Below are 15,570 nucleotides of genomic sequence, written 5' to 3'. Positions count from 1 at the left end.
TCCCACTGAGTTCTCATGCTTAACACTTACACTGTCTTGAAACAGAATCTCTGAATAGCAGAGAAAGAACAAATATCTGTGTGGTGAAATGACTAGCAATGGAATTAACAATGGAATACTTTCAAAACTAAGTCCATTAACTCACATGCCAAACGTTGCACTAAAAGAGTTTTCATCACTTGAAAACTGTCTAAAATAGAATGTAAATATTACTTGGATCCCAAAGCTCAGTACAACAGAAGCATACTTCTAATCAGCAGTACAGCTAATGAGTACAACAGACAGCTTGAAGTGCATCAGCACTGCCGGCTTTATGCTGCTGTTGTTCTACTTGTCAAGAAATAAACCTTTCTTCCAGTGAAGTACAAATAATTACCTTGCTGCCTCTGACACACATATGTTCTCAGGAAACAAATCACAGCACATTTGATTGTTTTCCTTAGACCTTGTCTAATCATACAATCGACTTTTTTATCATTTACTTAGCTTTGTGGTTTAAGGAAAATGAAAGTACATCCTCAAGCATCACCAACGTTCACCTCAGAACTATGCAATGAATCGTACACGGGGATGAATACACTTATGTGTAAATCACATCTTTAAAACTGCAGTCTGATGTAATCAAAAAATTTTAGGTGGACCATCACTAGCATTGTGCTGCATTGTTACACTCAATTAAACTTCTGTTTATTATGCCAATAACTGTAATCATGGACAGAAACCTGTAACTACATCCCTAGCTAAGGAGCCATCTAGGTGAAATGGATGAGACCTTTCAGAGCAAAGGAGGGGAAAACAACATCACCTCCTTTCACTTATGTCCTGATCATTAATCCTGACCCACTCATGTTTGGGACTGCAAGTCTCCCCTTTCACTACACAGCAAGTAGTACTGTGGTCTGCTTCTCTGTCAGCTACCTTGAGTGGTCTCATTGGCCAGCAGGTATTTAAGTGTCTCTACATGGATCAATGACAAACTGATGTTCTCTCTTTTGTCTGCTCTTTGACCTGTATGTGGCTGACAATACACTGCAGTTTCTTTCCATTTAAAAAGAGGGAAAGCACAAAGCAAAGAGGTTGGAAGTTTCAGGCAAACCTTCAGTCTTATGACATCCATGGTACGTCCAGTCCTATCTTTCACATTCTTTTCCCACAGAAGATTCTACAAAGAGGAAAAATGTTTTCACAAACAGAACGGCGTAAGATGATTTTCTACAAAAGGACACAATGATTTCGCACTTGACTGCGATGTATTAATATTTACCTGTATAAAGAGATTAAGGTTTTCTTCCTTAATATTTCCTAGGACTTCAAGTGTTACTGTCACTATGTCCTGTAAATGGAAAGACACACAAGACAGACAAGACAGATGCTTAAAAGCAGCATTTAGCACACAACTGCTTATACTCTAAAGGAGTGACAGGCCAGACCCTTTCCCCTTCAATTATTTATTAAAAATCAAAACCACAAAACAGACAAAATACTGTATTTTCTCTCTAAATAAAACACAATCACCAAGATAAAAATGCAATTTACACTGTAATATGCAAGGATTGTTTTATTGCACAGAGCAAGAGAGAAGATTCTACCCTGACATAAATAAAAGCTGGGTTACATATCTGGAAAAGCAAAGCATTTCACATTCCTAACCTTCTAGCACACGTGCGGTTATAGGATTTATATCAAATTTATAGGAAAACCTAATTCACTGTTACAGGTTGATCTGTTGATTTTCTGTGTAAAAACAAAGGGAAGCACTCACAGAAGTGTCTCTCTAACACCTTAATTAATGCAAAGTTGTGAACAGCAACTCCCCAGTATCTACAAACACTGACATCATTTCGACCTACGGGATAAATATCAGGTGTAAGTACAGGGCTCAATTCTCAAATCTCAATTGCTCAATAAGGGCAAATATTGAAAAGAATAGTATTACTTGGCTGTTGTAGTAATGCTCTCCATGTACAAGAACACTGTTTCCAACAATAGAACTCTTAAACCATATTTGAAAGCAGAACTCAGTATATACATTTACTATCTATCTGTATCAAAGTACATGGCATTCAGTGTAATATTCCAGAGATCTTAAACATACTATTCTCTACCTGAAACCTTCTGAAAAAATAAGATGATTAGTATGCCATGGTTGCAGTTATCCTGAACTATCTTCTAACAGCGAGACTGAAGCAGTGCTTGTTGTAATTACCTTGTCGAGATGTGCATCTGTTGTCTTCATACTCTCGAATTTTTTCTGCAAGCGAAAAACTAGCAGATGTTGCATTTGCACTGGATGGATGCAGTGTCATTATCTCAAACAAGATCTACACAAACTCTTCAGTACTGCAGACCAAAACTAAAGTGCTGTTATCAAAGTAATTTTCAACTGTTAATTCAGCTTTAATCTCAGAATAGTTATGTTTAATTATGTTTGTTTGATCTTTCAAATGATCTGTGATAGGAAGTCTGCCACAGCTTAACTGCTGGAATTCCACTATCAATTATCTAATTTGACTATAGTAATGTACAGAACCATTACGGATTTCCTTTCTAGATTAGGAAAAAAATTCTGACGTATGAGTGATAAAGCAAGGAGTGACCTATTGGATGGTCATTTCTGGTTGGATTAAAGCTGTCCTTGGGCCAAGAGAGTCTGTTATGGTTAGAAACGCTTTGTTCTAACTCAGCTGTCAGTGTCTTACAAGAAAGACTTAGGAGACCCATTTTCACAACAAGGCTAGTAGTACGACCTACTAACTTTTAACCATCATAGAGTAAGTCGCCATGGACTTCTATCTACATTTTACACTCTTACATCTTTATAAAACAAAAAAGCAACTTCTGACATCTGTGGGATGATTTGTTGGGCATCACTTTTTGAAACTATGTTAGGAAGTAAAAAAGGAACAAAGCCATTGCTTCTAAGAGTAAAATGTGCAGTATAAAATGAAGTGAAATACTATACAACGCTTTCTACTTAACTCATTCCCAAAGCTAATTCCCACTGCACACTGTGCAGTGTTTGCTAATTTAAAGCTCAGCCTCTTAGTCATAAAAGAACCAGAGGACATAACGGATCCAGGAACACGCTGAACAACATTTCCAAGGCTTAGGTTGTTGTGGAACTCAGAGTTTCCTGTGAAAACTAAGGTCTCCAGTTCATCACAATGTAAAGCAAGAAAAAAATTAAATCCTCTGAGTTTTAAGAGAACCAGAAAAAAGCACTGAGATCTTATTTAGTAGTAGTAGTACTAATGGACAACTGAAAGCCTCAACAAGGGAAACGGGGGGAAAACGCCAAACAATCGTGGGTGCTTTGGCTCGCATTTCATTTTACAAACCCTACAATCTTTTGCTGCATGTATCTCAAGTGGAAAAACATCCTCTTTCTATTACTTCTTACTCTTACTGAGAATTGTAAACAAGTGTCTGAACTAGAACATGGAACAGAAATTCAGATGCAGACTCTGCCTAAATGTAAATGTACCTACTTCATGCGTCTATCTATGCAATGAGCATTACTTTTAATAAAAGTGAAATTATTGCCATACCTGATTCCAGATAGACTGTCAAAAGCATGCAGGTCCAGCACATTGGAAAGATCAACTCTGCACAGATAGGGAGAGAAAGAAAGCTTTCTATTTTCACTGCATGTAAGAATTATGTGTACTGAAGCTTCGATTACTCATTTTTAAACATATAAATAATTGTTCATGTTTGTTGTTTTTTTTTCCTGATCTCTTATTCCAATGCAAAGCACCAGAAGCTAGCCCTATTTTCACATGTCAGCAGTCAGTGCTATCTACCATGGAGTAAAGCAGCTTTCAGCTGTACAGTAATATGGGAGCATAAAAAGAGAATTTTAGTGAATACAGTTAAAAAATAAATTAATACTAAAAAAACAAACAAACAAAAAAAACCACACAAGAATCTGTTTTCTGAAAGATGTGATTTGTATTGGATGCCTAAGTGTTATCTAATTCTCTGATGGGAACAATCGTTCTGTACCTCTTTGAACACAAGCACACATTAAAACACAGTAAAGGTAGGTATGCATGTGCACAGCCAACAGATCATAATGAAAGCTTGGTAAAAATAATGTCAGTGGGACAGGATTTGGTACTTGTTGGAATACAGGTTAATCTAATACCTCGACCTTTGTGTCTCCAAAATTTCGACAAGTCCATTTATTGACCTAAAACAAATAGAAAAAAGCAAAATGAGGTGCAAACGCAACTGTAATATATCGATTGAACAATTTAACAATGTAGAGCAATACAAGAAACATAACGCCATCTCTCACACTGTTACTCAATGTTTTACAGTCCAAGAGGCATCAAGAAAAAGTTTGCTTTTGTGACATTTTATAGCCAAACCAAGGTCAAAATTCACAACTTCTGACAATAAAATATTACTACTGAACATAGCATTTTTCTTCTCCCCGTACAAACAGCAAGGTTAAGAATTCTCAAGAGTCTGAACCACAAATAACATTGCAAAGTATTTCTCAATATTCCATTTTGTCTGTCACGGTACTGAGAAAGATGGAACACACCTTTGAACACTGGTTTGATTCAGCCCATTTGTTCTTTTACATCCATGACAATTATTCAGATATCTTCCATACTTCTTTATATTTGCTAATAAACATGTATGGACTAGCAGACATTGCCCCCTGTAGTTAACTCAGACAAATGGCAACAGCTGCCCAATAGTATAAGAATGTGAGCACTTAAGACAAAGGTCTATTATAAGGCATTTTTTAGGCCTAATTTAGCCAAGGAAACGGTGTGGAGTTGCACCAGAAGAGGGTCAGGTTGGGTATTAGGAAAAGGTTCTTCACCAGAGGGCGGTAGACATGGAACAGCCCCAAGCAGCCAGAGTTCAAGGAACGTTTGGAGAAAGTTCTCAGACATAGAATTGGAATTTTGGGTGGTCCTGAGTAGAGCCAGAGGTTGGAGTCAATGGTCCTTGAAGGTTCCTTCCAACTTAAGAGCATCCTTTGATTCTATTCTATAATTCTACACTTCTGAGCAGGTAACATCAAATCTTACTTAGGCAAGCTGATAAGACTGTGGAAGCACAGAAATGCACTGGAAACATCTCCAGAAAGGGGCAGACTCTTTTTCACTGCTTTCTCACTGCTCTTTTTCACTACATGATCTGTTGGAACAATCATGAGATCTAATTTCTAAAAACATTTGAGCACGTACAATGTCACGGTTATACCAGAAATTTCATACCTGCCAGTTGTTCTGACTTTATTCAATTCTTCCCTTGAAACCAAATCCGATTTATTGACGATTACAAGATCAGCTAATGCAACCTGCCTATGCATTTGGAAAAAGAAAAAAGGAACACCTTGAAAAAAAAAAGCAGTTTTTTGTAAGGCAGAAGACGTATGTCTCTCATAGCACTGTAAAATTACTAGATTGTTAGTACAGGAAGGCAAACATTAACCAAACCATCAGCCAACTAAAACATCATGGAATGACTACAGTATTAGCTTCTTGAGGTTACTTGTGGCTTGTGCATTTCAGTAGACAAAAGTAGCAGCAGCCAGTGACATGAAAGACAAGCCATGGCCACTGAAATGTTTACAAGCACAGCATGCTGAGGCTTTTTCACTGCTAGCAAAAATGTATAGCTAATGGTGAGGAGACTATACTGAAAACTGTTTTTGTAGCTGAAAGTTGAGCTTCTTTCAACCTGTTATTTGTACTCTATCTGTTGTAGTTTCCATGGAAAAAAAGAGGAGGCATTATTTTCAGATCAACCTACTTATTAGAAAATTCACATCTAAGCAGAATGATCAAATGAAGTACAGAGTAATTTTTGTTTTCTACCTTTGTTTAAAAGCAAGGGAGGATTTCCGCACAGTGCAGTCACTGACTATGATTAAAAAAGTGGTTTTGATATCCATACCGAGATGCTTCGTTGACAAGGCCTTCTGGCTTCTCCTCTGTCAAGTGCTAGACAATAATTAAAACAACTGGATTAAGCATGTTTAAAAAATGCTCAAATTAATTTGCATTTAAACTATGCCAAAATCATTTTACACAATGTATGATTTTCATTCATACTGCTTAAGTTACTACATTGTAAGGAACTGATTTTATGGCCAACTATCAATGAAAAAGCTAGAAATGAAAAACTATTTCTGCACTTACCAATCCTCACTGTTCTGTAGGTCTGTTCTTTCAGTACACTTTACTTAGATGCCTCTGTTACCTGACATTTTATTCTACTTCAAGGCAACTAAATCGTCTGTTAATCCGATACAGTATGTAGTAGTCTGCCTCACTCTCTCACCCTGGGAATGAACCTATTGGTTCTTTTTTCATCTTCTTTCCATTCTATTGCAGTCTCTTCCAGATCATACAGCTCATGCACACCTTGGCCTATCTCTTGAGGAGATTTGCCTTGAATAGATACGAGTCCCTTACCAGAAAAATAACTCTTAGAGTATATAAACAAACCTTTAAAAACAAAATACTTATGGAGAAAAAAAAAACAAAACAACTTTACAAGTACACAGAGCAGGGAAAAACCTCTGACAAATATGCAGAGGTTGATCAAAATAACAATGCAACAGAGTCATCTCTTGTAACAACCATTCTTACAATTAAGAATTATACTTTGCTATACTCTGCCTTCAGCTTCTCATTTGGACGGTTACCTGGAATATTTGTGCAAATTTCAATGTCATCTCCTACCATGCCACTTTGATTGTATGTATGATATATGTCTCTATGAAAGCCTCATCACCTGTCCAAGGTGATGTAAAATAGGCAAAAATGCTGAGTCTGTTCCCACTGAGTTCTCATGCTTAACACTTACACTGTCTTGAAACAGAATCTCTGAATAGCAGAGAAAGAACAAATATCTGGGTGGTGAAATGACTAGCAATGGAATTAACAATGGAATACTTTCAAAACTAAGTCCATTAACTCACATGCCAAACGTTGCACTAAAAGAGTTTTCATCACTTGAAAACTGTCTAAAATAGAATGTAAATATTACTTGGATCCCAAAGCTCAGTACAACAGAAGCATACTTCTAATCAGCAGTACAGCTAATGAGTACAACAGACAGCTTGAAGTGCATCAGCACTGCCGGCTTTATGCTGCTGTTGTTCTACTTGTCAAGAAATAAACCTTTCTTCCAGTGAAGTACAAATAATTACCTTGCTGCCTCTGACACACATATGTTCTCAGGAAACAAATCACAGCACATTTGATTGTTTTCCTTAGACATTGTCTAATCATACAATCGACTTTTTTATCATTTACTTAGCTTTGTGGTTTAAGGAAAATGAAAGTACATCCTCAAGCATCACCAACGTTCACCTCAGAACTATGCAATGAATCGTACACGGGGATGAATACACTTATGTGTAAATCACATCTTTAAAACTGCAGTCTGATGTAATCAAAAAATTTTAGGTGGACCATAACTAGCATTGTGCTGCATTGTTACACTCAATTAAACTTCTGTTTATTATGCCAATAACTGTAATCATGGACAGAAACCTGTAACTACATCCCTAACTAAGGAGCCATCTAGGTGAAATGGATGAGACCTTTCAGAGCAAAGGAGGGGAAAACAACATCACCTCCTTTCACTTATGTCCTGATCATTAATCCTGTCCCACTCATGTTTGGGACTGCAAGTCTCCCCTTTCACTACACAGCTAGTAGTACTGTGGTTTGCTTCTCTGTCAGCTACCTTGAGTGGTCTCATTGGCCAGCAGGTATTTAAGTGTCTCTACATGGATCAATGACAAACTGATGTTCTCTCTTTTGTCTGCTCTTTGACCTGTATGTGGCTGACAATACACTGCAGTTTCTTTCCATTTAAAAAGAGGGAAAGCACAAAACAAAGAGGTTGGAAGTTTCAGGCAAACTTTCAGTCTTATGACATCCATGGTACGTCCAGTCCTATCTTTCACATTCTTTTCCCACAGAAGATTCTACAAAGAGGAAAAATGTTTTCACAAACAGAACAGCGTAAGATGATTTTCTACAAAAGGACACAATGATTTCGCACTTGACTGCGATGTATTAATATTTACCTGTATAAAGAGATTAAGGTTTTCTTCCTTAATATTTCCTAGGACTTCAAGTGTTACTGTCACTATGTCCTGTAAATGGAAAGACACACCAGACAGACAAGACAGATGCTTAAAAGCAGCATTTAGCACACAACTGCTTATACTCTAAAGGAGTGACAGGCCAGACCCTTTCCCCTTCAATTATTTATTAAAAATCAAAACCACAAAACAGACAAAATACTGTATTTTCTCTCTAAATAAAACACAATCACCAAGATAAAAATGCAATTTACACTGTAATATGCAAGGATTGTTTTATTGCACAGAGCAAGAGAGAAGATTCTACCCTGACATAAATGAAAGCTGGGTTACATATCTGGAAAAACAAAGCATTTCACATTCCTAACCTTCTAGCACACGTGCGGTTATAGGATTTATATCAAATTTATAGGAAAACCTAATTCACTGTTACAGGTTGATCTGTTGATTTTCTGTGTAAAAACAAAGGGAAGCACTCACAGAATGTGTCTCTCTAACACCTTAATTAATGCAAAGTTGTGAACAGCAACTCCCCAGTATCTAAAAACACTGACATCATTTCGACCTACGGGATAAATATCAGGTGTAAGTACAGGGCTCAATTCTCAAATCTCAATTGCTCAATAAAGGCAAATATTGAAAAGAATAGTATTACTTGTCTGTTGTAGTAATGCTCTCCATGTACAAGAACACTGTTCCAACAATAGAACTCTTAAACCATATTTGAAAGCAGAACTCAGTATATACATTTACTATCTATCTGTATCAAAGTACATGGCATTCAGTGTAATATTCCAGAGATCTCAAACATACTATTCTCTACCTGAAACCTTCTGAAAAAATAAGATGATTAGTATGCCATGGTTGCAGTTATCCTGAACTATCTTCTAACAGCGAGACTGAAGCAGTGCTTGTTGTAATTACCTTGTCGAGATGTGCATCTGTTGTCTTCATACTCTCGAATTTTTTCTGCAAGCTGTAAACTAGCAGATGTTGCATTTGCACTGGATGGATGCAGTGTCATTATCTCAAACATCTACACAAACTCTTCAGTACTGCAGACCAAAACTAAAGTGCTGTTATCAAAGTAATTTTCAACTGTTAATTCAGCTTTAATCTCAGAATAGTTATGTTTAATTATGTTTGTTTGATCTTTCAAATGATCTGTGATAGGAAGTCTGCCATAGCTTAACTGCTGGAATTCCACTGTCAATTATCTAATTTGACTATAGTAATGTACAGAACCATTACGGATTTCCTTTCTAGATTAGGAAAAAAATTCTGACGTATGAGTGATAAAGCAAGGAGTGACCTATTGGATGGTCATTTCTGGTTGGATTAAAGCTGTCCTTGGGCCAAGAGAGTCTGTTATGGTTAGAAACGCTTTGTTCTAACTCAGTTGTCAGTGTCTTACAAGAAAGACTTAGGAGACCCATTTTCACAACAAGGCTAGTAGTACGACCTACTAACTTTTAACCATCATAGAGTAAGTCGCCATGGACTTCTATATACATTTTACACTCTTACATCTTTATAAAACAAAAAAGCAACTTCTGACATCTGTGGGATGATTTGTTGGGCATCACTTTTTGAAACTATGTTAGGAAGTAAAAAAGGAACAAAGCCATTGCTTCTAAGAGTAAAATGTGCAGTATAAAATGAAGTGAAATACTATACAACGCTTTCTACTTAACTCATTCCCAAAGCTAATTCCCACTGCACACTGTGCAGTGTTTGCTAATTTAAAGCTCAGCCTCTTAGTCATAAAAGAACCAGAGGACATAACGGATCCAGGAACACGCTGAACAACATTTCCAAGGCTTAGGTTGTTGTGGAACTCAGAGTTTCCTGTGAAAACTAAGGTCTCCAGTTCATCACAATGTAAAGCAAGAAAAAAATTAAATCCTCTGAGTTTTAAGAGAACCAGAAAAAAGCACTGAGATCTTATTTAGTAGTAGTAGTACTAATGGACAACTTAAAGCCTCAACAAGGGAAACGGGGGGAAAACGCCAAACAATCGTGGGTTCTTTGGCTCTCATTTCATTTTACAAACCCTACAATTTTTTGCTGCATGTATCTCAAGTGGAAAAACATCCTCTTTCTATTACTTCTCACTCTTACTGAGAATTGTAAACAAGTGTCTGAACTAGAACATGGAACAGAAATTCAGATGCAGACTCTGCCTAAATGTAAATGTACCTACTTCATGCGTCTATCTATGCAATGAGCATTACTTTTAATAAAAGTGAAATTATTGCCATACCTGATTCCAGATAGACTGTCAAAAGCATGCAGGTCCAGCACATTGGAAAGATCAACTCTGCACAGACAGGGAGAGAAAGAAAGCTTTGTATTTTCACTGCATGTAAGAATTATGTGTACTGAAGCTTCGATTACTCATTTTTAAACATATAAATAATTGTTCATGTTTGTTGTTTTTTTTTCCTGATCTCTTATTCCAATGCAAAGCACCAGAAGCTAGCCCTATTTTCAGATGTCAGCAGTCAGTGCTATCTACCATGGAGTAAAGCAGCTTTCAGCTGTACAGTAATATGGGAGCATAAAAAGAGAATTTTAGTGAATACAGTTAAAAAATAAATTAATACTAAAAAAACAAACAAACAAAAAAAAACACACAAGAATCTGTTTTCTGAAAGATGTGATTTGTAATGGATGCCTAAGTGTTATCTAATTCTCTGATGGGAACAATCGTTCTGTACCTCTTTGAACACAAGCACACATTAAAACACAGTACAGGTAGGTATGCATGTGCACAGCCAACAGATCATAATGAAAGCTTTGTAAAAATAATGTCAGTGGGACAGGATTTGGTACTTGTTGGAATACAGGTTAATCTAATACCTCGACCTTTGTGTCTCCAAAATTTCGACAAGTCCATTTATTGACCTAAAACAAATAGAAAAAAGCAAAATGAGGTGCAAACGCAACTGTAATATATCGATTGGACAATTTAACAATGTAGAGCAATACAAGAAACATAACAACATCTCTCACACTGTTACTAAATGTTTTACAGTCCAAGAGGCATCAAGAAAAAGTTTGCTTTTGTGACATTTTATAGCCGAACCAAGGTCAAAATTCACAACTTCTGACAATAAAATACTACTACTGAACATAGCATTTTTCTTCTCCCCGTACAAACTGCAAGGTTAAGAATTCTCAAGAGTCTGAACCACAAATAACGTTGCAAAGTATTTCTCAATATTCCATTTTGTCTGTCACGGTACTGAGAAAGATGGAACACACCTTTGAACACTGGTTTGATTCAGCCCATTTGTTCTTTTACATCCATGACAATTATTCAGATATCTTCCATACCCCTTTATATTTGCTAATAAACATGTATGGACTAGCAGACATTGCCCCCTGTAGTTAACTCAGACAAATGGCAACAGCTGCCCAATAGTATAAGAATGTGAGCACTTAAGACAAATATCTATTATAAGGCATTTTTTAGGCCTAATTTAGCCAAGGAAACGGTGTGGAGTTGCACCAGAAGAGGGTCAGGTTGGGTATTAGGAAAAGGTTCTTCACCAGAGGGCGGTAGACATGGAACAGCCCCAAGCAGCCAGAGTTCAAGGAACATTTGGAGAAAGCTCTCAGACATAGAATTGGAATTTTGGGTGGTCCTGAGTAGAGCCAGAGGTTGGAGTCAATGGTCCTTGAAGGTTCCCTCTAACTTAAGAGCATCCTTTGATTCTATTCTATAATTCTACACTTCTGAGCAGGTAACATCAAATCTTACTTAGGCAAGCTGATAAGACTGTGGAAGCACAGAAATGCACTGGAAACATCTCCAGAAAGGGGCAGACTCTTTTTCACTGCTTTCTCACTGCTCTTTTTCACTACATGATCTGTTGGAACAATCATGAGATCTAATTTCTAATAACATTTGAGCACGTACAATGTCACGGTTATACCAGAAATTTCATACCTGACAGTTGTTCTGACTTTATTCAATTCTTCCCTTGAAACCAAATCCGTTTTATTGACGATTACAAGACCAGCTAATGCAACCTGCCTATGCATTTGGAAAAAGAAAAAAGGAACACCTTGAAAAAAAAAGCAGCTTTTTGTAAGGCAGAAGCAGTATGTCTCTCATAGCACTGTAAAATTACTAGATTGTTAGTACAGGAAGGCACACATTAACCAAACCATCAGCCAACTAAAACATCATGGAATGACTACAGTATTAGCTTCTTGAGGTTACTTGTGGCTTGTGCATTTCAGTAGACAAAAGTAGCAGCAGCCAGTGACATGAAAGACAAGCCATGGCCACTGAAATGTTTACAAGCACAGCATGCTGAGGCTTTTTCACTGCTAGCAAAAATGTATAGCTAATGGTGAGGAGACTATACTGAAAACTGGTTTTGTAGCTGAAAGTTGAGCTTCTTTCAACCTGTTATTTGTACTCTATCTGTTGTAGTTTCCATGGAAAAAAAGAGGAGGCATTATTTTCAGATCAACCTACTTATTAGAAAATTCATATCTAAGCAGAATGATCAAATGAAGTACAGAGTAATTTTTGTTTTCTACCTTTGTTTAAAAGCAAGGGAGGGGAAAACCTTAGAAAAGAAAAAGAATCAATTTTGAATGATCTTCCGCACAGTGCAGTCACTGACTATGATTAAAAAAGTGGTTTTGATATCCATACCGAGATGCTTCGTTGACAAGGCCTTCTGGCTTCTCCTCTGTCAAGTGCTAGACAATAATTAAAACAACTGGATTGAGCATGTTTTTAAAATGTTCAAATTAATTTGCATTTAAACTATGCCAAAATCATTTTACACAATGTATGATTTTCATTCATACTGCTTAAGTTACTACATTGTAAGGAACTATTTTTATGGCCAACTATCAATGAAAAAGCTAGAAATGAAAAACTATTTCTGCACTTACCAATCCTCACTGTTCTGTAGGTCTGTTCTTTCAGTACACTTTACTTAGATGCCTCTGTTACCTGACATTTTATTCTACTTCCAGGCAACTAAATCATCTGTTAATCCGATACAGTATGTAGTAGTCCAACCCTCTGACCTCTCCTCCCCGTAGCTGCCATTACAGTCATTCAATTACCTGACTTACAACCTTAAGTCACTTGTTACCACACTGGTGTCAGAGATATGTTCTTACTCCTCCTGCTGCTAGTAATACAGATCAATGACAGTCTCTAAGACAAAGTTCTCCCACAAATTCCATAGCAATGCAAGAATTTATTTGAAATACAGCCAAGATTCTTGAGTGAAATGATAGAACCTAGAACAAAACTATTGTCGTGAACCTGCTTTAGCAGGATTGGACTTGATGATCCCCAGTTGTCCATTCCAACCCCCACAGTTCTGGGATTCCATGAATCTCAGAATATCAAGTCACATACGACTCTGAGACAGGCACCTCCTTTCTAAATAAAACTCTTAAAGGTTAAAAGGAACATTGGTGCTGATATATGTGAACCATGAACAGGGCTCAGCTGCTTTATCTCCAGGCATTTTCTGGCCATGTGCATGGAGAGCTTACCCCGTTGGCCGCGGCCATCTGGACGACGATCTCGATGGCCGTCTTGCTCAAGTAGCGGCCGTCGCTGCCCACCACCATGGTGCAGCCCTGGCGGTCGCGGAGATCGACGGAGGAGAGCAGGCTCTGCACGAAGTTGGGCAGGTAGTTGCGCTGGCTCTCCAAGAGCCCCGTGGGGCGCCGCAGCCCCCCGCCGCCCGTCGGCCGCTGGTCCTCGTAGGGCGTCGTCTGCACCGTCAGCACCGGGATGGGGTTCCTCTCCATAGCGATGCCCGGTGCCGCCCGCCCGGCCGCGGCTCCACTGCGGAGCGGCGGCCTCACACAGGCTCCCGGTCGGAGCCAACGGCGGGGCGAAGAGAGGCGGTTCCGTCCGCCTCAGCGGCGCGGGCGCGGGCTCGGGCTCCCTGACGGCCGGCCCCCGCGGGACGGAGGCGGGTCGGCTCGCCCCTCGGAGGCCCGGGGGGCGGTGGGAGAGCGGCGCAGCGGGGGTGCCTGGGAGGGCGCGGGGTCGCGCCGCCCCTTCCCCGTTCGGCGGAGCCCCGCCGGCGCCGCGCTGCGCGCAGGGACGCGCGGGACTTCCCAGAGCCGTGCCGTCTGCAGGATGCCCACTGCTCCCAAGGCTGATCCCAGGGAGCCCTCCTGCTGGAGGGGACACCTCCCTCTAGACCAGCTTGCTCAAAGCCTGCTCACGCTTCTTTTCATGCAGTCTAGGCTACTGTTGGCCTTCTGGGCTGCAAGCACGCATTGCCAGCTCATATTGAATCTTACCTCAACCCACAGCCCCACAGCCCTCTCCTCAGGGCTGCTCTCAAGCCATTTCTCTGCCCAACACGTATCTGTACTCAACGCAGGGGCAGGAAAAAAAGGTTCAGACAAGCTTAAGAGTGATGACTTCAGGGATGCCACATCTGTTTTTCCCAGTGGTTTCTCTTCATCAAAGGTATGTTATGACACAGCCTTCTTTATCTTCCATCACCCTTTCCCAGGAGTGCTGCAGGCCATGTTTCCTGCACACTGGTACCTGGGCACAATGCAGCCTTCCACGTTTAACATTCATAGCTTTCCTTTTTCTTTTTTCTTTTTCTTTTTTTTTTTTTTCTGCTGCCTTTTTTCACTGTCTTATCAGAGCTTGTGTACTCAACAGCCATCAACAAAACTATCTTTTAATGTGGCAAAGATGAGTTATCAGGTTGGACAGTTCTTCAAAACACATAAATTGCTCCCGGTACCTACAGAGCTAAACAGAGGAGCAGCACAGCACGCGTGGTCTATAACAGAAGTGAGGATTTCATACACCAGCATCCATCTGCAGCATCCCTGGGAATCATATTTTTGAATAGTTTCATTTTTGTTGTATAAGTAAAATTGACGTATCCGCCAACTAACCTGACTTATCCCAGGACCTCAACTGTCTGGGGGAGAGATACAAACATGGACGCCATGATGTCTTCTCTCAATTTATTGTTGCGTCACACTCCTTATATAACATCCTAAATCCCACGCAGACGCGTACACCCACTAGGCAAAACCCGATGCACGCAAAAGAACCTATACACACACCTACCTAAACCCCCCGCCCACTAACTCTTAACCTACAGGCCCAACTCAGCTATTCTAGAACACTCCATCTACTCAGAACAATTGTATGCACTCATAAATCCTTACAACAACAACTTAGTACCCCAACATAATATCCATGCAATTTCTTGGATTTAAATGGGACTGTTTATTTATTCGTTTGTTGAAGCTCTTTATTTTTGTTGAAGCTCTTTATTTACTTATTTTTCTTGTCTTGGAAATGTGTCCAGCTGTACTGAGAAAATGCTGCTTTCACGTTCTTCAAATACTGAAGTGTTCTTTTCACTTAGCTAATTAAATTCACCCTTCCTTCACTGACGGTGGTGGCAGAAAGCACAAGTTTAGCTCCTAATGTACCTTGGATGTCG

The 15,570-nt window shown here is 39.1% G+C and overlaps 3 protein-coding genes across 20 annotated transcripts in view; all 3 read right to left on the bottom strand.

The window, feature by feature from the left end:
* The window catches only part of LOC146753837 (uncharacterized), a 45,716-nt gene extending 42,976 nt beyond the window's left edge, over positions 1–2,740 (bottom strand). For 12 of the 17 annotated variants that reach the window (XR_014939573.1, XR_014939574.1, XM_085529485.1 and 9 more), the window contains exons 1-3: positions 2,207–2,739; positions 1,265–1,333; positions 1,097–1,162 (exon numbers count right to left, since the gene is read on the bottom strand). Coding sequence is in view for 14 of the 17 variants with exons in the window: in XM_085529485.1 (XP_085385611.1) it covers positions 1,097–1,162; positions 1,265–1,333; positions 2,207–2,281 (210 nt within the window). In the remaining 3 variants the exon portion in view is untranslated. Of the gene's footprint in view, positions 1–1,096; positions 1,163–1,264; positions 1,334–2,206 lie in introns of all 17 variants that reach the window. The other 5 variants (XR_014939572.1, XM_085529483.1, XM_085529496.1 and 2 more) reach the window with 2 other exon arrangements.
* Positions 2,741–2,867: 127 nt separating this feature from the next.
* On the bottom strand, positions 2,868–6,161 carry LOC146753836 (putative COBW domain-containing protein 7). Its single transcript, XM_085529501.1, has 4 exons — positions 5,844–6,161; positions 5,241–5,327; positions 4,148–4,192; positions 2,868–3,605 (listed from the first exon to the last, which is right to left on the bottom strand). Exons 1-4 carry the CDS (start codon positions 5,918–5,920, stop codon positions 3,485–3,487), a joined length of 330 nt encoding a protein of 109 aa, XP_085385627.1. The 5' UTR covers positions 5,921–6,161; the 3' UTR covers positions 2,868–3,484.
* Positions 6,162–6,663: 502 nt separating this feature from the next.
* Positions 6,664–14,028, bottom strand: LOC146753835 (phosphoglucomutase-like protein 5). Of its 2 annotated transcripts, XM_085529499.1 has the most exons (8): positions 13,628–14,028; positions 12,765–12,811; positions 12,045–12,131; positions 10,952–10,996; positions 10,353–10,409; positions 9,014–9,065; positions 8,072–8,140; positions 6,664–7,969 (listed from the first exon to the last, which is right to left on the bottom strand). In XM_085529499.1, exons 1-8 carry the CDS (start codon positions 13,886–13,888, stop codon positions 7,718–7,720), a joined length of 870 nt encoding a protein of 289 aa, XP_085385625.1. In that variant the 5' UTR covers positions 13,889–14,028; the 3' UTR covers positions 6,664–7,717. The 2 variants fall into 2 exon arrangements, with proteins under 2 accessions (XP_085385625.1, XP_085385626.1); XM_085529500.1 differs by lacking the exons at positions 6,664–7,969; positions 8,072–8,140; positions 9,014–9,065 and adding an exon at positions 10,608–10,629.
* Between the last annotated feature and the right edge of the window lie 1,542 nt (positions 14,029–15,570).

The sequence above is a fragment of the Coturnix japonica genome, chromosome Z (genome assembly GCF_054131305.1).
Source record: "Coturnix japonica strain WE chromosome Z, WE-NBRP24, whole genome shotgun sequence".
Taxonomy (NCBI): domain Eukaryota; kingdom Metazoa; phylum Chordata; class Aves; order Galliformes; family Phasianidae; genus Coturnix; species Coturnix japonica.
This window is presented reverse-complemented; position numbering and strand designations above follow the sequence as displayed.